We start from the raw sequence: 26,258 nt of genomic DNA, 5'->3' as shown, positions 1-26,258 counted from the left end.
GCGTCTGACGTTTTCTCATAAATGTGCACTTTTTATCAGGCTCTTATGTTTAGGTTCAGTAATTTGACTTTAATGGCACCATTAACTTGGCACTTTAACAAAATTGTCTGTACAATGAGTCCGAGTGTGATCCGTTGGTTGGTAGAAGAGCTGGGATACTGTGTACATATCTCAGATATTAATATGGCTAGTATATTAGCCAACATAACAGGGCAGGTGTAATGGGGTAGGCATTTGTGGCTCATGTCCTGAAAAAGTCAATTAAAAAGGAAAACAAAAGTGAAAGTGGTTGAATGGAACGCAAAGGCCCACTCAAAATGTGACCTTTGCATTTGATCCATCCCAGTGAGCTGTAAACACACACACACCCGGAGCAGCAGGCAGCTCTCCCTACAGCACCCGGGGAGAAATTGGGGTTAAGATGCCTTGCCCGTGGGCACCTCAGTTGCAACTTGCCCGCCAAGCCCGACTCTCTTACCACTAGGCTACGAAAGCACAGATTTATTAAAACCTTAAAAATAGTCTCCAGAAACTACATCGTAATATCTCGGGCTAACATGATTACCAGTTTTCCATTACGTCTCGAGTGCATGCATTGCATTTACTGCCAGGCCGATGACATTGCCATTTACTTACAAAAACCAAAACGACAACTGAGGTCGTATAGATAAATGATTACAGAAAGTATTATTATTGTAAATATATTTAATAAGTGTGTAATAAATAGATGAGATAAACATGGTCAAATTAGCTATAGGACTTTTATAACGTGATAGCGCTGTGGGTCCGTGGCCGGCAATAGGCTACACCCAACCCTGGCAAATAATGGACAGATCCAGCTGCAAACGCAGACCCGGAAACGGATATCTTAATAACTTATTTTTTATGTTTGTTCCAAAATCTGAAATTCTGAAGTAACAACCCAAACACGCAGAAATAAAAATTAAGCAGAGACAATTATCTGTTTGTGATAAAGCCAAAATTTTATTTGATACATTTTAATGGTGCAAATTGAAAAAAGGACTTTGTAAAAAAAAGGTTGTGGCGTTTAATGCACTTTGCCAACAAACTGGTATTTCTGAATGGCCTGACGGATTAAGCGTATTTGAAGCAAAGGTATTTGATGAACATATGAAACATGCGAGAGCATTGGGTTCATGTAATTATCTTATTTTTGACAGAAGTGACGTTAAGCAGCTTTTGCAAATGAGCTCCTCAAATGTAAACATGAAATAGTCTAGGTATAACTGCTATCATAATTTATTATAATACAATTATTAACAATAATTGTAATTTTGATGCATTACTAATAATTATGTGATGATACATATGTGAAAATTCCAATCAATCTTGTAGAATGATGCCATTGACCAATAGATTCTAATCACTAAACAGACTACATACTACACTAAGTAAGTAAATGTTTTTCTTTTTGTTACCATTTAACTTCGAATTAAATCTAAAAGTGAAATCTAAAAATCTAAAGATATATTAAATAATATAACTATAGTTATGTCTTACAAGGATTACCAGACATTGTTTGAGTGATTTGGGGAGGTGTAGGAGGCGGGGCTGTGGATTGTGAAGTCCCTCACACTGCTGTACGCATTCAGACAGAATTAAAAGCAAAGACAGAAAAAGAAAAGTATACCACAAGATGTGAAGAGATAAGCAAAAACCAAATGAGAAAAAGAGGCTAAACTAATCTGCTCTACAAGAGTAGCAAGTGCTAAAAAGCCGCCTTCTTTTCCAAGTCCACTAAACATACTAAGATACAGTCACCCCAAATGCAAATACATGCTATTTAGCATCATCATACCTGTCAAACATGTTGCATTTCATGAGCATTTGCACACTTTAAGCATTTAAGAAAAACATGACTTTAAAAGTGTGACACGTTGATTTTCTTAAAAATATGCTGAAAACCATATGATATTTAACATATATCAAAAAAATTCAAAATTAACACACACTGCTGATAACAAATATCATATTTGCATTTGACTGACCAGCACGTTTTCCATGTTTCCTATATAATATCTAAATGTAGCAATATGTATCCTAATAATTACCACAAAAGCTGATAAATGGATAGTACACCCAAAAATGAAAATTCTGTGATAATTTACTCAATCTCATGTTATTACCAACCTTCATTTTCTTTCTCTGATCTACACGTAAGAAGAAATTTTTGTAAACCATTCAGTTAAATAGTATTGTTTTGTTTTTTTTCAATAGGGCTCATGATCGGTTTGGTTACAAAGATTCATCAAAATATCTTTCTTCGTGTTCATCAGAACAAAGAAATTTATACAGGTTTGTCACAACATCAGAGTGAGCAAATAGGTATATAAATAGGTATATAACCCTAACCCTAAATAAGGTATACAGTATATATACGTTTGATAGCATTTATAGCACTTTTAGAAATTCTACCAGACACACACAAACACACAGACTATGCAACACACACACACATGTATATAATTTAACAGTACAGTATCGCACAAACATGGCAAAAACACAAACTAATGCTTTCGTTAACTGCACTGAACAAAAGCCAAAAGCAAATTCGGTGACAGCTAAAGTTCACTGACCAGTGCTAACATGTTTAGTCAAAAGCTGTAATAAAGCAAACTGAGATGAGGCTACACACACAGAAGCCATTGCTACAGACCTTCATAAGGCTCAGTCATGCCCTCGCCATCTACTGGGAGAAAGGGTGACAAAAGAACCAAGCCGTGTTGTGTTATAGTACAGAAGTTTCCTGCAGGCATACTTACACTATACTTATATTTTATTCTCTTTGCTATGCTATGGTTTTGGCAAAAGATTTAACCCATAGATATACTGTAGGTGAGAAATTGCTGGAGATTACATGGTGCTAAAAAAATTCCTTTTTTTAAAAAAAAATTGGTGCTAAATAGCACTAAAAGCTCATAATCATAGGGGAACCATCTTCAGTTCTACATAGCACCTATAAAGCACCTATGAAGAACTATCTATACACTGTAAAAAAAATCAGTAGAAATTGCAGCTGGGTTGCCGGTAATTTACTGTAGATTTAAATTTATGAACATTTAACATTTACAAGTCTTTGTCTTTACAGAGTAAAACTAAAAAAACAGCATCAAGCAAAACATTCTGTGAAACAAAATCTGAAGCAAAAAACAAAAAAGGTTGATGATGATTTCTGGTTCCCAGAAGGCTTTGCATGAGGCTGTTATTGTATAGTTTTATTCTGTAAAGATAAAGACTTGTTAATATTTAAAATTTATTTAACTTTGAACAAACTCTTGCCATTAAATAACACAAATTTAAATCTACAGTAAATTACCGGCAACCCAGCTGCTGTTTTGCTTGATGCTGTTTTTTTTGTTTTACTCTGTAAAGACAAAGACTTGTAAATGTTTAATGTTCATTTAACTTTGAACAAAATGTTGCCAGTAAATTTAGCACCGTTTGTTTTTACTGTAAGTCCGGATGGTGTAATAATGACCATCTAGCTGAATATTAAGGTTGATGTCTTCAGGCACGTTTCCACCAAAGCGCCACAAAACCCTAAAGGAGGCTATAGATTATATTACTCACTTCTGTCCATGGAACCCTTCGGTGGGATCTGCGGTAACTGCCGACCTCTCCGACCCGACACGGGCGTACTGGTGGGACTGGTTTGGACTGATCCGGTGCGTGGGTTTGCCCTGTGGGACACATGGAGTGTCAGTATTGAAGATTAGGCATTACATCTGAAGATTGGTTGAGTCAAAAACCTGGCCAAGACTACAGCAGGCCATGCTGGTGAGAAAATACTAGTAAAAATAGACCTACTAACTACAATTATATCTGCCGTAGCATTTTATAATAGGTTTTAGAATGTATAAGGCTCAGAAAACCATGTTATTGAAACATATTTTGTACAAAATAAGTCAGAATTTGGCACATTTTTTTTAAGAGTTGGCAAAACCAAAAAACTTGGAAACAAAAATATTTGGTGAGCTATGTCCTGTAGGTAAAGTACATCAACATTTTCAGTTATGTACAGCAACCTACAAAATCTGGAGGTGAATCTCATGTAACCTGACAAGAATGTTTCCTAGGTTATTAAAATCCAAAAATAACATACAATAAACCTTTTAGACTAATAATTAAGACTAATAATTTCTTTAAATATTTTAGATTTTTTATTGAGCATTTTTAATAAAAAAATGTTTTAATAAAATTAATTAAAATTATAACATTTGTATATACAGTATATATATATATAAAATAAATTATATTATATAAAGTAATTTATTTAGTTCACTTTTGAACAGTATACTACCAAGCCCCTGAGGTGACATTGGAGCAAACAAAATCTCAAGTTTAGCTTCATGTGCTCACGCGAAACTTTCATGTGCTCACGCGAAACTTTCATGTGCAGATTTTTAAAAAAAAAGTTTAGCTTCGCGTGCGCACGCGATAGTTACATGTGCGCACGCGAAACTAAACTTTATTTAATTTTTTCTCTATGTCCCCTTAGGGGCTCCGTAGTATACAGTACATTTATTACAATTTAAAAAAAAAAAAACTGAAAAAAACCCCTCAAGAGTAAAACAACCAGATGCATTACAGCAATTTGGATATAAATGTTCCTGATAGTCTATTTATTTTCATGCTAAACATAATAATTATATTAATTTTGAGCTAAAACATAACCTAGACAGTTCTTGACTGGTTTTATGAGATTCACCCTTGGAGTGTTTGTATAAAACCACAGAAACAATAATCACATCTAATCCCACATATTTTACTATAATAAGAGCATGCATTCAAATTGATAAATATGTCACAGTCATGTGCATTTTAGCCACGTAACTAAACATTTACGTATAAAATGCACATCGACTCCACAGTAAACACAGTGATCTATCAAGCACCTTTTGAGCTGAATGTCGCATTTGATTTCTAGTGATGTGGCTTACATTGTGTAATAAACTGTGGCACAATCAAGAACGAAACTTCATGCGCAAATCTCAACATTTACGTAAGGTTCCTTGTGACTTATGATGTTCCTGGCAAATCATAGGTCAAAGGGTTTACTTATATCTCAAAAGGAGTGATGAGGTCAGTGTCAGGTGCTAAAGCTGCAAGAAAAGTGAAAAGGCCGACAGCACACGCGCTCATACAGCCCACAACTCAAAGCAGAAACTGTTAAACTACAAATAAATAATGTTAGTAAACCAACAAAAAAAGTACAATGCCAGGGACACACCATTATATCCCAAGAGAATATAACAGGTGTGAATATATAACCGAAATGAAAAGACGTTAGTAGCAACCATCATCACTACTTTCTACTATTATAAATGAAGAGAAATCAAAAACAGCATTGTTACAACAGGGTTAACCAAAAAAAGAAGCGGAGAGGAAAGGAGCATTCCAGGTGACAGGAAGCGTAAGGCATGGATCGGTTTGGCAGATTAGTGCTTTGTTGTGATTGGTCTGGGTCACCTCGTTAGGGCGGGAGAGGGGGGGGCTGATCTCCTTGACGGTAAGGATGGCATGGATCGCATGTAGCCGGAGTCGGGCCGCTCGGACGAGCGGGAGCGGGTGTAGACCGGACGCTCCATCATGGGCCGCTGGTCGGCCGACCTGGACCTGTAATGGTCATGCCTGTCCACCATACTGCGGCTGTACCTGCAGAATGTTAGTCAAAAATTGATGCTCAGCAGAGGCCCAGTGCATCTTGGGATGTCAAGGTGTGAAACATTCTGTAATTGCATTGAGCATTAAACCACTTTGGCTCCTCATGAGTAGTAGTGGTTCCTGTGAAACGATGTTGGCTTGAAAAATAAAAGATAACTAATTGTAAAACAAAACGTACGATAAGTGACTCCAGGTTTCAACACTAGCCTCTTTCACACAGTAATTCTGGTAAATTACCATGAATTTACCAGAATGAATTTACCAGTAAATACAAAAATGTGCTGTTCACACACGCAGTGGCGTTCCGTTATTTTACCAGTAAGACATCAGTATCAAATTACCGGTAAATTCGTTGAGAAAGCGGAAGTACCTGTAGCACGCGGCGAGCTCAGTGTTGTATTTGTAAACAATCCACGTCGTTCATATCCACGGTCCGTATTTTGCTGTTTTCACGTCTGTGGTAAACAGTCGCGAAGTTGCTCATGACCAAACAACATTGAATGAGACGACGTCAAACCGAAAATGCGTTTTTAACAACACTACTGTTTGCACGTTAGGCTTCACAGAGGGGGTGCTAAGGACGTCGGCAATTCGGCGGTAAGCTGTTTTAAACAACTTTGGTGAAGAAATGTGGACGTAAACTTCAGGTCTGCTCAACTTTCAAGCGTGTGGAAACGTCCGTAAACAGTGCGGGGGTAAACGCGTCATCTGTATTAAAACGCTATGATTGGCCCGAAGCTGTCAGCACGGTCTGACGTCGTCCGTTCTAAATGCCGGTAATCCTATAATTTTCGTTCACACATAACGCTTACCGGTAAATTACTGGTAATCTTACAACCTGTCTTACTGGTAAATTGGGAGCACTGATTTACCGGAAAGGTTCTGTTCACACATGATCTGTTAACTGCAATTTACCAGTAAATTACCAGTAAAGACTGTATGTGTGAAAGGGACTACTGACTACTCAGTGGGTCACCAGTATAAATGCACCAAAACATCAATTGAAAAAGAAATATCAAACAAAACATGACAGGTCATTGAGGGAAACAAAAGTTAATAAGCAAGAAAAATAAACAGGAAAAATTTAATCTTCTTTTAAGCTCCAGGAAGCTGCTGTAAAGAATAATGGTTATGGTAAAGAAACACATTTTACAACAATGAGCCCCATGACTACGGTCTAATCTACTTCTATGTTAACCTTTCGTGACCACACACATTCACAATACCTGAGATCTTCAAAGTACTCATGGTTAGCTGGGAACTCTGGGATATGGTCCTCTCTATGGATGTAAATAAGAGAACATAAAATACTACTAAAAACCGTTCTTTCGAGTATCAGGGGCCTAATTTTAGGTGTCATTCTGTATTCATGGTAGTTATCATGAATTATGACTGAATTTATTTTGATATATAATGCATATTGGTACAAACGGACAAACTAGACTAACAAAGTCATCATGATGCGAGGGCCCTAGGTGGTTTCTATAGGGCACTGCTATTACTAAGGTGTTTTGGGTGGTTGTTATGTGGTTCTTTTATTGGTCAAATGGTGTTTTAGGTAATGACAACCTGAGACTTCTACACTGACCTTCAAGTCCTTGCATTGTTTACTTCTGGAAACTAGTAGTGCCAATGAGTACGTTTACATGCACAGAATAAGTGGATAACTATCAAAAATCTTCTTCTTATAAAAAACAGTTTCATGCGTTTACATGCAAATCAATAAACCGGCTATGCAGACAACTGCGTTTACATAGGACTTGGCGACTTGTCTGGTTTCTCGCAGGTAGTGACGTCATTGCCTATAGTACATAATAGTGATAAAAAAGCTGACGGCATATCTGTCTTAAGCTATATTGTTTTATCTCTTTTTGTGTCTCCAGAACCAGTTTTTATTTTCACAGTTTCTCTGCCAACTGCTTTAGTAGAGCAGAGACTTTTATGTGTTACTTCTGCATCTGACGTTTATCTTTCACACGTGTAGACATGCACACATGGACAAAAACGTGAGAAAGCCGGTTAAAGTGTTTACATGCCACTACCTGTGCCGATCGGTTTTTGCTTATGCCGTTTAAGGGCTTTCCCCGATTCAAGAAAACCGTTTTACGCGTTTACATGACCACACACGTTATTCGTTTATTAAGCATAATCGGCGTAAGACTGCGCATGTAAACGCACTCAATGTTCATGTGTTTATGTTCACATTTTGCAGTAAGATTAGTCTAAATTTTATTGGAATTATTTTAGAAATTTTTAAACAGAAAATAATACATCCTTTGCATGGGACTGAATAATAAGAGCAAATGTAGAAATTAAGTGCTATATTAAAGCAATAAGCCCCAAGAAGCAGTGGGTTACCAGTGCATTTTATAACAGTTAAGGGGCGTTGTTAGGCGGGGGTTATTGCGTCTATAAAACGGTTACTTCATATACGTAACGTTAGTGGGATTTTATCAAATAAAACACAAATAAGTTGTAATTATATTAGTACAAATATTACTCTTCCGCCAAACAAAGTAGTTCCTCAGAATCAAGTGTGATTGAAACAGAGCGCAGTTCCCAACCAACACAGAAGCAAATGGTTTATAAACCAACATTCATCTAATTTATACATTAACATTTATTTCATGCAACTGTTGAAGAAATATGCTTGGAAGCATGCTAAACTCTTTCCCTGTCAATGTTTTTTTTTTAAGTTGCCAACCAGTTTTAGTTTAATGCCTTGCAGAAAAATTATCTTTAAATAAACATAAAATATCAAATGAAAGAATAGACTATCCGCTTTCAAACAAAAAAACTTTTCATTTGTTCTCTTATCACCTCTCAAATTTTCAGCTAAAAGCGGAGATAATTCCATTTATGTGAATAACTTTTGTAATAGATCAGATTCAGAGCCTGATCAAAACACGCTGTTTTTAGTGTTGAGTGAATGCGTCAGTGTTTAAGTTGGGTAAGATCGCCACCCAGTGGATAGCGGAAATATGAATTTGAGTTAGAAACTCCTGAGGGAGAGTTTTATCTTTATTGATGAGATGACTCAACAATATTTATTGACATTTATCTGGATATCGCCATAATTGTGCAATTGTACACAAATTAAAAATATGATTAAAGAGTGTGGTGTTTATTTTCATAAATCAGTACGCAGCAACAGTGGCGCAGTGATACTTGTGATGCGGTCTGAACCGTGGGTTAACCGGAGGATTTTATCAAGCCTTAGAACGCGTTTCAACCAATCAGAATGAAGAACCAGAACTGCCCGTTTTATAATGCACATTTTTAATCAAGATAAATTAGGAAGAGATATATTAACGTTTAGTGTTCTGTTGTGTTGGTATTTAAAAGAGTTTATGTTGGTTTTTAGGAGGTTATCATTGTGCTGAAGAGTAGACCAATGCTACTACGTACACACCTGCCCTGAATTATAAAACAGCTCGTTCTGGTTCTTCATTCGTGATAAAATATCCCGGTAAACCCACGGTTCAGACCGTATCACAAGTATCACTGCGCCACTGTTGCTGCGTACTGATTTATGAAAATAAACACCACAGTCTTTAATCATATTTAATTTTTTTTCTACATTTGCACAATTATGGCGATATCCAGATGAATGTCATAGATATTGTTGAGTCATTTCGTCAATAAAGAGAAAACGTTCTCTGGGTTGTTTTTGTATTAAATGGATATTTCCGCTATTGTCCACTAGATGGCAATCTTACCCAACTTAAACACTCACACATTTACTCAACACAACAGCGTTGTGGTGGATTTAGCGTAACGTGTGAGTTTTGATGGCTCTGAATCTGATCTCTTACAAAAGTTCTTCACAAAAATGGAATTATCTCCGCTTTTGAAAATTTGAGAGGTGATAACTGATAAGAGAACAAATGAAGGTAGGATGAAACGTTTTTTTTGTTGTTGTTGTTGTTGGACAGCGGATGGTCTGTTCTTTCATTTGATATTTTATGTTTATTTAAAGAAGATAATTTTTCTGTTAGGCATTACACTAAAACTGGGTCGGGCATCTTAAAAAAAACACTGACGGCTAAAGAGCATGCTTCCATACAGAGAGTTGTATCCAAGTTCATATGGAACGGCAAGTCCCCTAGAATAAAGTATCAAACTCTACAGCGTTGCAAAGAAGCAGGAGGTCTGGGACTACCAGATTTTAGGCTCTATCATTGGGCATTTATTTTACGACCTCTAACAGTATGGCTAAATCCTGACTCAACAGTATCTTGGCTACCGATTGAGCTAAATTTGGCACTGCCCTATAGATTACAGGATTTGATATACTGTAATATTCCAATGAAGTCTGTTAAACGGCGCCTTGGACCAATAATAGCATATCTTATCTACATATGGCGGACCGCCTCAAAAATTTCTAAGAACGATCTCAAATGGCATTCCAATTCCCCGTTATTTCATAATCATAGACTTCTCTCTGACAGTAAATCTTTTGTTTTTCCTCAATGGAGTACCAGAGGGATTAATGTCTTGGCTGATGTTTGGGGGGACAATGGTTTGCGATCGTTTAATGACCTCCGTGCAGAATATAACCTACCAGGCAACTCATTTTTTTTCTATTTACGTTTGAGATCTGCCATGCGTGCATATGGGGTCCCGTGGGGCTCTAATATTCCTTGCCTTACTTTACACAGGTTGTTGACCTCACTTGAGGGTACAAGGGGTATGGTCTCTTCCCTATACCTGTTATTTTTAGAATCCACTTACAAAAATCTGCCAATCAAAAACATTTGGAATAGAGATACTAAGGAGTTGGACTCTGGAGGGAGTAACGACATATGCTGGGACACAATATGGTCTAATCTTAAATATGTCTCCAGAAACCCTAATCACCAACTGATTCATTTCAAAATGATTCACAGAATGTATTATACCCCTAGAAAGTGTTTCTTAATGAAAACCTCCACCTCTCCAATATGCAACTTTTGCTCCACTGGAGAACTTGGCACATTTATGCACATGTTTTGGGACTGCAATAAAGTTAACATTTTTTGGAAACAAGTAATCATTACCCTGAAGGACATTCTGAAGGTAGTAATACCATGCTGCCCCAGACTTTTGCTGCTGAATGATGACTCTTCTTACAACTTCTCGCTAACCCAGAAAAAAATGCTCTTCTGTGGTCTTACGGCTGCCAAGAAAATGCTCGCTTTACATTGGAAACCCCCACATTCTTTAAATTGGACCCATTGGATGCAATCCTTCTTGGATATTGCCAATATGGAACTTTCAGTGGCAAGACTACATGGTGCTTCTCAAAAGACAATTTCAGCCTGGTTAGAAGTTATTTTAAAAATTAAAGAGCAGCTGTAAAACTTTAACCTTGTCCTGGTGGTCTAGGACTGCTCAATTTCTTTCTTTATGCATGCAGTTGTATATGCCTTTTATCTTGCACTACCTAGAAATTATTTTACATATAAATATATATATTATATATACTGTATATTGTTTTATTTAACCACTGAGAGATGGGGTGGGTTTGGTCGCCTGGGAATATGGGAGGGCAATTTGGGAAAGGAAAATGGGAAAATTGTTCAGAGTATTATCTGTATTTTGGCAATCCTTTTGTACGGTGAAACTCTCTAACAATAAAAACTTTGATCAAAAAAAAAGAGCATGCTTCCAAGCATATTTGATCATCACTTTAACAGTTGCACGATATAAATATTAATGTATATTTTAGATGAATGTTGATTTATAAAAATAAACACCACAGTCTTAAATTATATTTTCATTTTGTCTTTGCTGCGTCTGTGGTGCTTGAGAATTGCGCCCTGTTGCAGTCACACTTGATTCTGAGGAAATACTTTGTTTGGCGGAAGAGCAATATTTGTACTAATATAATTACAACTTATTTGTGTTTCATTTTGTGAAACCCTGCTATGCATATGAAGTAACCGTTTTATACACAATAAACCCCCGCGAAGCAGTGGGGTTACAGTGCATTTTATAACAGCTAAGGGGGTCCGCTTCGCGTCGTGCCTAACAACGCCCCTTAGCTGTTGTAAAATGCACTGGTAACCCACTGCTTCTTGGGGTTTATTGCTTTAGTATCGCGTTCCTCGCTATAGATTACTCACTGGATTTAATTTTGTGTCATGCGAATTTTTCGGCTGAAAAAAAGCTGACAGTCGGCATCCGTCTGCCGTTTTCAGCCACGTGTAAATGCTTTGGTGTGCACACCCCCTAAATCATGGAACTGTCACTGAAGTACATGAGACCTGACAACATATTAGCTTACATTTTGCATTCCGAAACTGTTTAATGTTTAAGGTAACAACAGGTGAAAGCACAACTATGTCTAATTCGAACTAATTTCTGCTCTGAATGAAATAAGCTACTGGCATTTAATCAAACAATACCTTTCTGTATCTGTAGAAGGTTCGATTTCTATCCTGGGGCATGACCTACTGAATAAACCAACTGTAATGTTAATATTGTTAGATCTTTAGTGTGCTCAGAACCTCAGTATGTGATATTCAGTATTTATTTGCTTGAAAAGATGTTGGATATAGACCCAAAACACCTCAGTAGGAACATAAGTTAAGCTTCTTGGCCAAATGATGATACTGAGAATTTAGTGAATGGTGAGATGCTGTGACAGTCTAAGATCTCCAGAGAATCTTACCTGTAGTCCCCAGAGGTTCCGTTCATAACATGATTGGGCCCATTGTAATATCTTTAAACAGAGCATGAGGATTGATAGATTGAAATGAAGAAATGAATGTATGACTATTTCTGTAACTACAGAACAGCTGCGCTGCTAAATTCTACACTCCTAAAAATAAAGGTGGCTAAAAGGTTCTTCACAGCTATGTCATAGAAGAACCATTCTTGGTTCCTCAAAGAAGCATTCAGTCAAAGCTTCTTAGAAGAATAATTTCTTTCTTACATGTTTCTAACCTTATAGCTTTTTTACTACAAAGACATAGAAAGGATCTTTAGATGTTAAAGATTCTTTATGGAACCATTCAGCCAAAAATGGTTTTTCTATGGCATTGTTAAGCACCTTTATTTTTAAGAGTCTACAGTAAATACAATACATATTTTACCTGTCAGGAGATTCGAATGAGTCACTGTATGCAGATATTTGTCTATCCCTCTTTATTCTTCTGAATATAAAATAACACACAATCAGTTCTACTGCACATGCTAACGTACTCATTTTACGAAAAATCTGTAACAATATGGAAGCCATAATAGTGTCATTCATTCACAGATATTTTTAGTATCAGTATAAGCAATGATAATAATGATGTTTGCAAGCAGGTCTGTTTAAATCATTATCACACTAAACTCAGCAATACGTCACACTATAGGACTGTCATACTAATCCATTCTCATGAAGTGCGCATAAAAAGCACGCAGTGTGGAAAGTCCTGTAATACATACACCAAATTCCAATTTCACTTAATCACTCTAAAAACAAACGGTGCTATATAGCACCAAAAGTGGTTCTTTGCTCGTAATCATAGAAGAACCGTTTTTAGTGCCATATAGCACCGGTGAAGCACCTGTGTTGCACCGGTGTAGAACCAAATAGGGGCCATATAGCACCACATATGGTTCTACATAGCACTATATGGTTCTACACAGGTGCTTCACTGGTGCTATATGGCACTAAAAACGGTTCTTCTATGATTACGAGCAAAGAACCACTTTTGGTGCTATATAGCACCGTTTGTTTTTAGAGTGTACGGTGCATCTTTTTTCACGTCATTTTATGTATTGGCTTCTCAATTCTTTTTTGTTTTTTAAAGAGCACCAATTATCCGACTCACTTTGTATGTAAGTGTGTATTAGTACATGTTAACGATATTCAAAAGGTACACACCCCAAAGTAAACAATGACGTGAGTTATTATCTCCAATGTAAATCTCTTTTCTTGGACTACAACAAACACACGGATTGTAGGCAACAGTTTACTTCCTGGGATTGGTGATGTAGTAAAGACTGACATTATCATAATTCATCCCACTTGGACTCACAGCCTGAACTCCTGTTAGTGACCGAATCGTTCAAACATGGTAAAGAGCGGCACATTTCCTGCTGACGTCAAAGGTATTCAGGCCAATCACAAGATACAGATTTGCTGGCCAATCAGGGACACAGAGCTTTTCAAATCGATGAGTTTTGTACATGAATAAGTGCGTTTCAGGAAGAGAGGGAAATCTGGTATGTGGAAAATATGTGTTTTTTAACCATAAACCACGTGAACACATTGTATTATAACAAATACACAAAATAACGTTGTTTTTAGCATTGAAATAGGTGCTCATTAAACTATTGTCGCTTGGGTTTGGTGTTAGACTTGGGAATTGCTTCAGGATGTCATTTAATGTATAGGTTTCTGCATGTTTTTGTCTATTTTTAAACCATGGTCATTGGGGTTAGAATTGGGGTTTGTATTAGCCTGGGAAAACCCAGAAAACTTCCGGCAAATTTAGATTTGCTCTGCAAGTAGTCTGGCAGAGAGGCCATTTAAGGCCATTTCTAATGCAGAGAAATCCCGGCACCAATCAGAAACGTTGGGGCGGGCTTTGATGACGACAGCGCAGCAGCGGTGAAGCAGATTTTGTACATTACAAAGATGGATGCCGCCGTGGAACATCACTTGTTCGAATCAGCTATCGCGTCTGTTTTAAGCGATTTAAACTTTTCCTTTTCGTTAAAACCCGAGCAAAGAACAACACTCGAAGCCCTCATATCTAAAAAAAAGATGTTATCGCTGTCTTACCGACTGGATTTGGCAAAAGTCTGATATAACTCTGCATACTTCATCTCCTTCGTCTATCCAATTGGACACAGAGGCATTTCAGAGATGTCCGTTGGTGACGGCCCTTTTAAAAATGATTTGTCTATGAAGCTTTGCCAGACCATAACTCAGTTACTACTTAACCAGGCTAGGTTTGGATGTCATTTTATGTAACAAAAAGTTGCTCTAACCCCAAACCCAAGCGACAAGGGTAAAAAACTGAAAAAAAAGAGAAAACAATAGATAAAACAAAGTGAAAATATTGCTGTATTACATATGCCTTATTAAGTGAACGGGAAAGACTGGCCTATCATATGCACGCAAAATTGGAATTTGATGTATGTATTACACGTCTTTTCACACTGCGTACTATTTATACGCAAATCATAAAAATGGGTTGGCCATACACCAAAGCCACTCCAAAATATGTGGGACTCCACAAAGCTTAAAAAACTAAGTAAATCAAATCCCACCTATTATATCTGGGAGTTAAGTAGATATATTTCTATGTATGCTTTTACAGTGAACATGCACTGTAGTTTTTATTTTTTTTCAGAGGCAGTTCTGTCAGAAAGTAAAGGTAGTTTGCTTTGAAAATACAACTTATGAAAGAGCTTGTGCCTGGTCATCAAAACACAAGCCCACCGTCAGTCACCTGCTGTAGCAAGCACATGCACGCCAAAGTGGAATTTGGCGTATGTATTGCACGATTTTTACACTTCGTGCTATTTATACGCAAATCCGTGAGACTGGGTTGGTGGAAGCACACACTTACAGCACACACTCACTCCCTGTGGGAAATGGAGATTACTGCCATCTTTAGCCGGCAAAGTCACAATTGAAATGTTATCAAGTTATCCTCTTGAGTGGACTCATAATGGCTTCATATCATTACAATGATTGTACAATGAGCTTTCTCAATAGGCGGAAGAACAGCGGAACGATAGCACTCTCTGCTAGTGCGAGTTTCTCACTGCAGGATCAACCAATAATTAACTGTTTCTGCATTTCGTTGAGAAAATGACCCATTTTGTACTGTAAGATGCAATCGTCTCCATTTCCACCCACTGGAAAGCTCTCTAAAATGGATCCTAATCATAAAACCTGGAGAGTCACTAGCTAGTCTAGTCAGAACTAATATCCACGACACAAGAGCGGAAGTAGTTTGCTACCAAAGTATTTTACTACCTGTCCACACTACTGTAAGAGCCTTCTGAGCATGCACGGGCCATCTTAGTGGAGCGAAGTAACCTGACCGCATCTTCTCGATAGAGAGGGCACACACTATGATTCAGAACAGAAGAGCAAGTTAGATTGCGGATAGAGGATAACAGATGAAAAAGTGATCATTATACAGGCGATGAGTGGACGAGGCATATTAGCACTCTTTTTTATGTTCCCAGAGGGAAACCAAAGCGCCAAAGTAAAACTCAAAGTCAAGAGTACGGGCAAATATGCAAAGCTATCAAAACTAATTTATGCCTCAGCATTTAAGAGATCTAACAAAGATGGCTTAAGCTGGACTTAAAGGGATAGTTTACCCAAAAATGAAAACAATGTCATTAATGATTCACCCTCATGTTGTTCCTAACTCGTAAGATCTCATCTTTGGAACACAGTATAAGATGTTTTATATTTAGTTAGAGAGATTGTTGACCCTTCATTAAAAATCCACATACGGCACACTGTCCATGTCCAGAAAGTAACAAAAACATCATCAAAGTAGTCAATGTGACATCAGTGGGTCAGTTGAAAATACATTTTGGTTCAAAAATAACAAAAACTACGACTCTATTCAGCATTGTCTTCTCTTCCGTGTCTGTTGTGAAGCGCATGCGTGAGACCAAAGTCAAGCGACTGCAGTGACGCGGCTGACGTGTTATTCTCAGACATGGTTGCGAAGTTTTTTTCAAACTTACAGCGTGTGTCTCCCTCAGACTGTAAACGAAGCCCGGGCGCACAAAAAAAACCCCAGCTTGGGCGCACCAGATAACACGTCAGCCGCATCATACATCATCCGCGCATGCGCTTCAAAACAGACGCGGAAGAGAAGACAATGCCGAACAAAGTCGTCATTTTTGTTATTTTTAGACCAAAATGTATTTTCGATGCTTCAACACATTCTAACTGACCCACTGATGTCACATGGACTACTTTGATGATGTTTTATTAGCTTTCTGGACATGGACAGTATACAGTACGTAGATTTTCAATGAAGGGTCAACAAGCTCTCGGACTAAATATAAAACATCTTAAACGGAGGTCTTACGAGTTTGGAACGACATGTGGATGAGTCATTAAAGACATTATTTTCATTTTTGGGTGAACTATCCCTTTAAGCCATGTGCAATATTACTACCCACACTAACATACAGGCACCACAAACAGCATTAATATGTGTGCCTAAAAGCAAGAGACACATTGCATTGTGTTTTTATTTAAACAAATAAATAAAAAGGATCCTCTATTGAGACAATATGTAACATTTGTTTTGATTTGCTGTACAATTTGTAAACACCTAAACGGTTTGTACAGTAAAGAAAATGGTGCAAGGTATTGCCCACTATTTAAAAATCATAACAATAATTCTTAAACTGTTCCTGTAGCTCAGATTTGCTTGCTTCTGTAAGGTGAAAATCTGTGATCATTGATGCTTAACTCGATCTGAATCTGAAGCATTCCCTTCACTCATACATGAATGCTCAGACTTTCCATGTTAAAATAACACAACCCCTTATTATTAAGACAAGACATTTAAAGTATGTGCGTAGTTGCAAATGCTCAAAGTGAGACCCCTCATAATCATGTGCTCTGTGTTGGCAAGCTGTCAATCAACTAGCAGCAGCAGCAAAGTGGGCGGGTCAAAGTGAGGGATGTGATTGGACAGAATGGGAATGGAAGCAGGTTAAATTGAAGATAATGACACTCTAAGGTATCAGAATACCTGGGGTCCTGGATAGCGAGGTCGATGATTGGTCTGTTTCTGGTTCGAGGAGGGAGGGTAAGATATTGGCTGCAACCACAGGGAGCAAGGACAGAAACATGGTTCAATGGAATGGAAAGATGATAAGCTCCTGGAGCTCAAGAAGGAGAATCACACACTAGCAACAGTGGTGGGTTCGACCCCCACATATAGTGAGAACATTTGCACTGTACCCACTTTGGATAAAACCATCAGCAACATAAATAAATTAAAGAATGAAAAATAGAGAGAAAATACAGGCTAGTAAGACATTTGGTAGAAGAAAAGAAAGATACAGTGCCAACTGTAAAAGAATCAAATGGAAGGCACATCTTTATCCGCAAAAAATATGCATCCACAAAAAGTGAATGAAAGCTTTTGATACATATTATTTCTTTCACTGAAAAACTTCTACGTTCTTTGTATTAGAAATTTAGAAAACTAAGTACAGAGCTTTAAAGGGTACAAAACATGTAAGCATTAGTATCGAACTGTGTAAAGATCAGACTCAATGCTGCTTTTGTGTCTTAGGGTGTTTTCACACCTATTCGTTTGAGCTCTCCAAACGCTCTTGAAGCAGTTCAGTGTGTATATGTGAACAAACCAAGTGATCTCAGACCCCCCTAAAAGGACCCAAAAGTGAACCGAACTCTGCCCACATCTTCGCTTTTGGGTTCTTTTGTGGTGTCATTTCTTTTTGACATGTGAAAGCAATGAGGTACCGGTCCACCTCTGAGTTCCTCTTTTGGGGCCACTATATTGTGAACACCAAAAGGACTGAGGTCACATTTGGCTAGTTCCTTTTCTGGTTTGAACTGGGTTTGGTTCTTTTAAAATGAACTATATGTGAAAACACCCTTACATGAATACATACCTGTCTGGAGAATATCGGTCCTCAGACAGTCGATGACGGGGGCCGTAATTTGATGGTCCTCCTCTCACACCATGATCTAAACTTCGGCTGGAAGAGAGGAAAACAAGAAGCTTGTTATTTTTAATGTGAACCAAAAGTGTTAGAGACAGTTGTTAATTGAACTGTTGTAAGTAATATTTTTAATACCACGCCCTCACTGTCAGAAGAAATGGTAAAAAAATGGTCCCAAGCTGTCACTGAGGCAGTACCCTTTATAAAATGTACCATTTAGGTACAGATATCTGTAAACATTTGGTACCTATATAAAGTATTTAGGTGCAAAGAGCATCGCCCCAGTGACAGCTAGGGACCATTTTTTTCTGTGGAATATTTTTGAAAAAATCTGCGAAATGATTTTAAATGTTTATAAAGATATTAGAGAATTTAAGCTGTAAATATTACACATTTGCATCTAAAATAATTACTTTTTAAAGGCTTACAATGAAAATAAATACACCAAACCAATGATTCCTCTGAATTAAACTGGACCAACATGAACCATAACGTGCATGTGCATGTAATGTGCATGCCAAATTCTCATTATTAATTTAGGACGTATGAAGATAATTTCAAACATTCGTTTTGTAAACGGATTTGAATGTTCATGTGCTGACTGTCGTGTCACACAGACGACAGAGTCAAGCGAAATCACCTTAACTCAGCGGTAAGTTTTATTTCATCTCAAATATCAAATGGTTTGTGCTCTCTATCATTAAAAACGGTCAAAGCAAACAGCACGCGCAGGGTTTATGTACTTGTCAATGACGGCTCACAAACGCACCGGATAGGTTATGTATGTGTGCTTGTTGTCAATGACAATTACTGGTCACAAACACCCTCAAACGTGGGGTATGTGTACTTATCAATGACAGGCATTAAATCTGTGGATTTCCGCTGAGTTTTCTGCGGAAATCTGCAGGCGTTGTTCCGTTTGGGCCTGGTGATGGGTGTCTTAACACAACAAACATATTTCTGTGACTTAAGCAAATTCTGTAAACCACATTCTCAGAAAAAAATACGAAAGTTGTCACTTTTTAAAAGTACCTAATATTTACCATTTTGGTACAGATGTGTGTGTACCTTTGAGATGCCAGTATGTACCTCAAAGGTACCAATGTGTAACATGGAGGTACCAATGTGCACCTTTTAGGTACAAAAGAGTACTTTTTGAAAAGGTACCGCACCAGTGACAACTTTTGTACCTTCTTGTACATTTTTTCGAAAAACTACTAGGTTACCTCTGTGGTGGAGGAACGCTGGGGGACCGTGACCGTGTGCGAATAATGTCAGATCGTGAACAGTGATTGGACGACATAACCTGCTCAGGTACAGACAGCGTTGAGCTCTGGAAATCCCTGCCATTATGTCGGTAATCTAAGGGAGAAAATGGCAACACATGTGTTAAACACACAATATTCACTGAAATATATGATTTTTGTTTCCTCAAAGAAAGTTGTGCTTGCAAAGCAATACATTTTAAGCTTCCATTTTAGGCTTTGAGTCTATGTACATGAAATTATACATAATAGTCACTTTGCTGTGCTTAGAGGCGTGCTGTTTATTTTCAACTACAAAATGTACAAAAAGCAGTTCATTGGCATTTATAAATGAAAGGAAGACAAAACTCAAATCACTAAGTAATTATGACAATGATTTAAGTGATTATTAATGTTGAATCATCCAAGTAATATGAATTTTCAACTTTTATTCTAATTCTGTTTAAATGGAGTTTGTCAGGGCTGTACAGGCTTTTTTACTATACAGAAAGTTTATACTTAAGGTTAGTGTTCTAAACAAATCCAACCTAAAATGTTTAAAGATTATCAATAAATATATAAACCCCAAAAAGATTTTGTTACATCATTGTGAAATGACATTGAGTGCTGAGTCGGTCCTAAAGTTGCCTGTCCGGAGGGGAAGTGTTCACAGTAATCTTCTCTCTGACAATATCCTTTAATTTGATTTGTTGATCAGCATGAAAAAACGTACACAAAATGAGGACAGCTCGTGCCTGCTAGAACAGCAGAGATCATTCCAGAAAAAACTCCCGTCTGGCTTTTAAAAGTGCTCTACTGGGTCATTTAGCAGAACTTTTGTACATAAGCAGACAAAAATGTGTTTTTTTTTTATTTTAAATTAAGTTTTCTAAAAGGGTAAGTTAAGCCAGTTGGTTAAGGAAAAGTAGTCATCAGGCGTTAATGGTATGTTCACCAGGTATTCAGTGACTGCAAAAAGTGTGCAGAGATGGCCACTTTAAAACCAAATATCAATTTGGATTTGATACTTTTTTTTATTCATTAATTTATTCCATATTTTAGTTTTGATGACCTTACTAAAGCCTTTTTCTAAAATATTAAAGATAGTAAAAAATATATTATTGATAGGTCCAAATTAACTAATTTGCTAGAAATACCTCTATGAGACATTTCATCAGTCTGACACGTATTTGAAAGAAAGGCTTACAATAAAAAAAAGTTTTAGCAGTTTTCTAAGCACAGTGTTTATGCCAACACATGGTAGACTGAGCTGTACCTGAGATAACACCGATCCCGTCTTCACAGTCATAATCAGAGAACTCGCTGTCACTGATTCTCTGAGACCCTGGGAGAGAGAGAGAGAGAGAGAGAGAGAGAGAGAGAAAGAGAGAGAGAGAGAGAGACCATGTTAGGTTTATTATAGACACACACACACACAAACCAAACTGCATAATCATAGCTGAGTATTATGCTGCGTACAAACCAAACTCAAAGCATTATGAATCATATATTTGCATCATGTCTCAAATTTTTTCAACTTGCACGGAAGACGTGTTTGAGGCAGAAAGCACGTGTTGGCAGCAATCACATCGCCCCACCCGAATTCACGTCTATTGGCATCTTTGCATTGACTTTGTATTTAATCCACCCCCGCAAATCGTTGATTTCGCATTTGGTGTGTATGCCCCATTAGTGGTGAACTGGTGTTGGCATTTTGTAATACAATGCCTGATTTTGTGTTGCAGATATAATGGCTGATATTGTACTGATATTATACAAATGTTTTATATACATAATATTGTCTGTGAATATTCCAAGGATTTCATTACACTTTAACTTGCTAATTGTTATTTGCATGTTACATGTTTACGCATTACATTTAATATTACATTACTCTAATGTTTTAGTAAATATATGTACTTTAGTAAATATATGTACTGTATATTACTGTTTGTTACCATATCAATACTGTATATATTACTGTTTGTTACCATGCATTGCAATGAAAAATTTCACTGACTAAATATTATTTTAAAATCATGTTTTTACCGTGCTCATTATTTTATTGTATTGTTTCATATAATATTTATTATGAAAATGCTACATTTATACATATCACCCAGCTCAAATTGACAGTAGAAAGTAGGTTTTTAAAGCTGCAATCCATCATTTTTTAATTAAAAATCAGTTATTGAGAAACTAAGTTACTAAACCTAATTCACAATGCATGTAACCATATAGTAACAACAGAGATGCAGGCATGTGATTGCCCAAAGACAAAAAAAAATTGAGTGTGTGGATGTCTATGCGTGCAGAAAATAGCTCAGTTTAGCATCTTTGTCCCTCAAATAGTCTAAAATGGCTTATTGTTAACATTTGCAAGACTTATAAACACATGCAAATGATAAACTTTCTACATAAATAGTTATTTCTGATTTATGCTTATTTGAGCTATTTTTATTGAAGCGGTTAATTTCATGTATGCTTGATTTGTGATAAGGTTTTATTCAATTCAATTTTCAATTCAATTTTATTTATATAGCGCTTTTCACAATTGTTAATTGTTGCAAAGCAGCTTTACATGAGTAAATGTAGGGGAGAACACAGAAAATCAATAGATAATATAAGAACTAGAATATTGCGGCTAAGGATAAACCGTACAAGCGAGCATAGCAATAATGTAACGTATAAAGTAAAGTGCTAAGTTAAGCCAAAGTTGGCTGACTCTCCCGGGGACGAAAAAACCCCTAGGAGAAAACCCAGTGGGAAAAACTCCTAGAAAGACAAAAAACCCTTGGGAGAAATTAATATATATTTATATATATAAACACGGTAGGAATAGGAAGCGGGTAAGCGGATTAAACTGGTTCAGCCGGTGGTCACTATAAGGGTTTATTGTGTCTTATGCTCGACTGATGTAGTCGCTCTGTGCATTCTCAACAAGCATGTGTATCCTGAAGAACGCAAAAAAGGCGGATGACATCAAAGTAGCGCAAAAACGATTCGGAAGCAGACTCGTTTATAATTTCTCATGTAACTTTGATGTCACCTGCCTGTCGTCTTTTGCGGTGCTGCATTAAGTCGAACAAAACCAAATGTCAGGGATACATGTTGGATGACGGCGAAGTGCACATCTACAAACAGTGAGTGCGCACATCCCCCCTCACAAAAATTAAACTCATAGGATTTACATGATTTAAACCATTCATCCCACCAGGATTAAGAAAATAAGTGAATCCGTATTTATGCGGAAAAATCACATCCCTGAGATGGCAAAAGAGATTCAACAGTTACGGACTGCAGCTTTAACCAAAAAAGTCAGTTGAAACAAAGTACTTATTGCGTAAAAACAAATTATTACATTGTGCTGACTTTTTTGTTTCATGTAGATACAGTAGCACGTGACTACATACTGTATACTACAAATTCTGTTTTAAAGGCTGTTTATAAAACTTCTCAAAAGTTATTATTATTATTATGTTATACAAATACAATCGATTTTAAAAAGCTGAAGTTTCTGAAGAACTATAAACTTTTCTAAGGCTTATCTTGGTTTAGTCACAAAGCAAAACCAACAAACATTAAGAGAAGAGTTGTGAGAGGTTAAGGAAAAGTGTTAGCGGTCCACAACAGATCTACTCAGGAACAGTAATAAACTGAACTTTCCATCTAAACTATCCATGAGAGATCAGGTCTGAAGGGAAGACAAGCTGAAATGTAAGGATGTGTATCAGGAAATAGCAGCAATGGACATTAAAGAACTCCATGCATGTTTCTGTGCAGGGATCATAACTCTGGAGTCATACAATAACCAATCACATGCTAGCTGGGGCAAGCAAGCTCAAGTTACTGTACCTGAGTTGTAATAATACGGCCCCTTGTCTGGACACGTGTCAATGGATTGACAGAGAGTAACAGTTTGGTTTTAAGGAAACAAAAAACGAAAACAGGAGACATATCAACAAAAACAAACATACTGACACATAACTGTGTAAATAATAAAAAGTACTGCAATGAGCTGCCCACCTACGTCACAATTTAGGCTTTGCATATATATTTAAAGCTTTATGGCTGGTCCACAATATATATGCTGCCTTAAGGAGGCATCAAGTTTATTATTCACCAATCCAATAAGGTCATTCCATAATGCATGTTTTCTTCAGTATTTAAATATAGGTAGACTTATGACATGTTTGCTTTTATTTGAAAAGCAGGTGCATGTACGTACTTTGTAACCTGCGTGTTGGGCTTTCTCCATGTAGAAGGCGTCTCTGCATGTAAGGGGATGGGTTGGGCAGCGGCATAGAAGACAGGTCGTGTGTTTGTAGCTTATACCAGTGATGCTGATCATCTAACAGTGCCGTCTCCAGCTCTATCAGAATCTAAACACACATACCATATTTACATTTAGGTATATGGCAGACACCTTTTCCTAAAAATGTATATTTTTACAAATACATGCAATGATGCATGACGCCTATGTCATACTTCACATGGACATCGTCGGCACACGTCAACTAACATCTGAAGGTTAAAGTTCATGTCATACACGACAGCCTGTTCGCATTTTGTTGTGAGATTTCTATCTACATGATGTTATTAGAGACCTGAATCTCATCTGTTCCTCTCTCACCTCTCCAAGGAACTCGCTCTCCTCCTCTCGCACCCTGGCCTGGTCCCATAGCGTGATCTCCAGCATACGCTCTCTGAACTCTCGTCTGTGTACTGGGGAGTACATAAACGTCTGGTTCCACTTGGGCTCGAGGGATTTCTTCACTGTTTTTGTCCTTCTCTTGCTTTTGTCACTGAGAAAAAGGAGTTCATAACTTATATCAGCTGATTTTCTTACATTATAGCAGGGGGAATCTAATGAAACATCACCCCAAGTCGCAGGAAAGAAACAAGAATAACCGCCTTTTTTTTTGCAAAATTGTGAGCATATTATTTTCCAAAGTATCATGTAATGTGTCCATACGTTTTCTGTAAAACATGATATGTATGTTTCATGTTTCATGATATGCTTTCAACAATATGGTAATGACAGCGCCGCCATCTTAGAGTCCTCTGTATTCAGGAGAGAGTATTAGCATAGTATACGCACTTTTCTTAATGACGTATGACAAATTCGGAGGGCGGGGGCACAGAGCAGCACCACAGAACCTTGCACAAACGCCGTACGCTCTCATCTTGAATGCAGATGCGACTAAGATGGGGGCGTTACCGGAAGCTAGTTATTTTCGTTTATAAAGTTTTAAATGTGGATATTTCTACAACAACCTCGCACGGATTACCCTCAGAAGGCCTTTGTTTATCATCCTGGAGCTGTTTGGATATTTTTTGTGAAGGATGGATGCACATTTTTTGGACTTGGGGGACGTGGACCCCGTAGCTTTGCATTTGATTGGCTGAAAGATCTAAAACATTTTCTAAAATAACTGAAAATGTGTTTATCTGAAAAATTATATACATATGCATCTCGGACAGCTTGGGGATGAGTAAATCATGGGTTTAATGTCATTTTTGGCCGAACTATCCCTTTAATTGTTATGAAAATATAATGGTCCTGGGTTTCAAGACTTATTGACCCAACATTTTATTTGAACGTAGCAAAGTTAGAAGCTAGAGATGTTCCTGAGGGAAGAAACTATTAACATATTTGACCCATGGCATGCTTGTACCTTCTGTCTGGGAGGAAGTAGATTTTTACATAGGGGTTCCTAGGCCGCCCATCTTCCCGTGCAGGCAGGTCTTTGGCTCCCAGGATTGTAACAATGAGTTGATGTCCCACTTTATCGTACCACAGTTTTACCTGCATGGATAGACAGTCTTTGTTAGGAAGTTTGCAGGAGGATCTCACTCCAGAGATACTGAGACAGACCTGCAGAAGCCTCAGATGCACTGCTGGGAGCATTGCATGCTTGGCACAACTTTACCAGAGCGCACACATTACAGCAGACACAAACTAAAACAAGACCTCTCACTATCTAAGCCTGAGATAATATCTGCTACATTCTACATTTATAGACAAATAATAGATAATTTTACCTACACTGTCTAAAAAAATGCCCCCAAGCTGTCAGTGAAGGTCCTAATATGTTCCATTTTGGTACAGATATGTATAGATTGTGTACCAATATGTACATTTGAGGTACTAATATGCATTCTTTGGTACCAATATATACCTCTTAAGTCCGAATATGAACTCTTATGGTGCAAAGGTGTACTTCTTGAAAGTGACAGGCAGCGAGGGACCATTTTTTGACAATTTTTTCTCTAAGCCTTAAATCACATAGTTTGCTATAACAATGTTGGATGATTTGTGGAAGTACCAATGTTAAAGGAATATTGTAGGGTAAATATAACTTAAGATTTATGGGCAGAATTTGTGACCTGCTGTCAGTTATTGACAATTATAAAAAAATATTATTTCGATCCGACACTCAGCTTTTGAAAACAAACAAAGACTACGTTTACACAAATGCACTTAAAATGAAAGTCTACTGGACAAAACTTAAAAATGCATTCGAAAGTATAGTCACAAGATTTAAACATGTTAATATAGGCATCATTAATGAACAAAGACCAGAGGAGCCCCATTTGTGATATGCTTACATTTTATTACATTTAAGGCGCATCTTTTCTCATTGGCTTTTAATGTTC

The 26,258-nt window shown here is 37.3% G+C and overlaps 1 protein-coding gene across 29 annotated transcripts in view; it reads right to left on the bottom strand.

The window, feature by feature from the left end:
• Positions 1-26,258, bottom strand: part of rims2b (regulating synaptic membrane exocytosis 2b) — a 132,741-nt gene that overhangs the window by 28,667 nt on the left and 77,816 nt on the right. For 13 of the 29 annotated variants that reach the window (XR_012359702.1, XM_073858182.1, XM_073858185.1 and 10 more), the window contains 16 exons: positions 25,277-25,407; positions 24,232-24,403; positions 23,827-23,980; positions 23,454-23,480; positions 20,875-20,943; positions 19,581-19,716; positions 18,304-18,390; positions 17,412-17,480; positions 15,656-15,751; positions 12,765-12,824; positions 12,341-12,391; positions 12,075-12,122; positions 6,912-6,965; positions 5,491-5,676; positions 3,592-3,701; positions 2,678-2,710 (listed from right to left, as the gene is read on the bottom strand). Coding sequence is in view for 28 of the 29 variants with exons in the window: in XM_073858182.1 (XP_073714283.1) it covers positions 2,678-2,710; positions 3,592-3,701; positions 5,491-5,676; positions 6,912-6,965; positions 12,075-12,122; positions 12,341-12,391; positions 12,765-12,824; positions 15,656-15,751; positions 17,412-17,480; positions 18,304-18,390; positions 19,581-19,716; positions 20,875-20,943; positions 23,454-23,480; positions 23,827-23,980; positions 24,232-24,403; positions 25,277-25,407 (1,483 nt within the window). In the remaining variant the exon portion in view is untranslated. The remainder of the gene's footprint in view (positions 1-2,677; positions 2,711-3,591; positions 3,702-5,490; positions 5,677-6,911; positions 6,966-12,074; positions 12,123-12,340; positions 12,392-12,764; positions 12,825-15,655; positions 15,752-17,411; positions 17,481-18,303; positions 18,391-19,580; positions 19,717-20,874; positions 20,944-23,453; positions 23,481-23,826; positions 23,981-24,231; positions 24,404-25,276; positions 25,408-26,258) is intronic. The other 16 variants (XM_073858186.1, XM_073858190.1, XM_073858196.1 and 13 more) reach the window with 12 other exon arrangements.

Source organism: Misgurnus anguillicaudatus, chromosome 20, assembly GCF_027580225.2.
Source record: "Misgurnus anguillicaudatus chromosome 20, ASM2758022v2, whole genome shotgun sequence".
Lineage (NCBI taxonomy): Eukaryota > Metazoa > Chordata > Actinopteri > Cypriniformes > Cobitidae > Misgurnus > Misgurnus anguillicaudatus.
The sequence above is the reverse complement of the archived record's forward strand: the minus strand, read 5'-3'. Positions and strand labels throughout refer to the sequence as shown.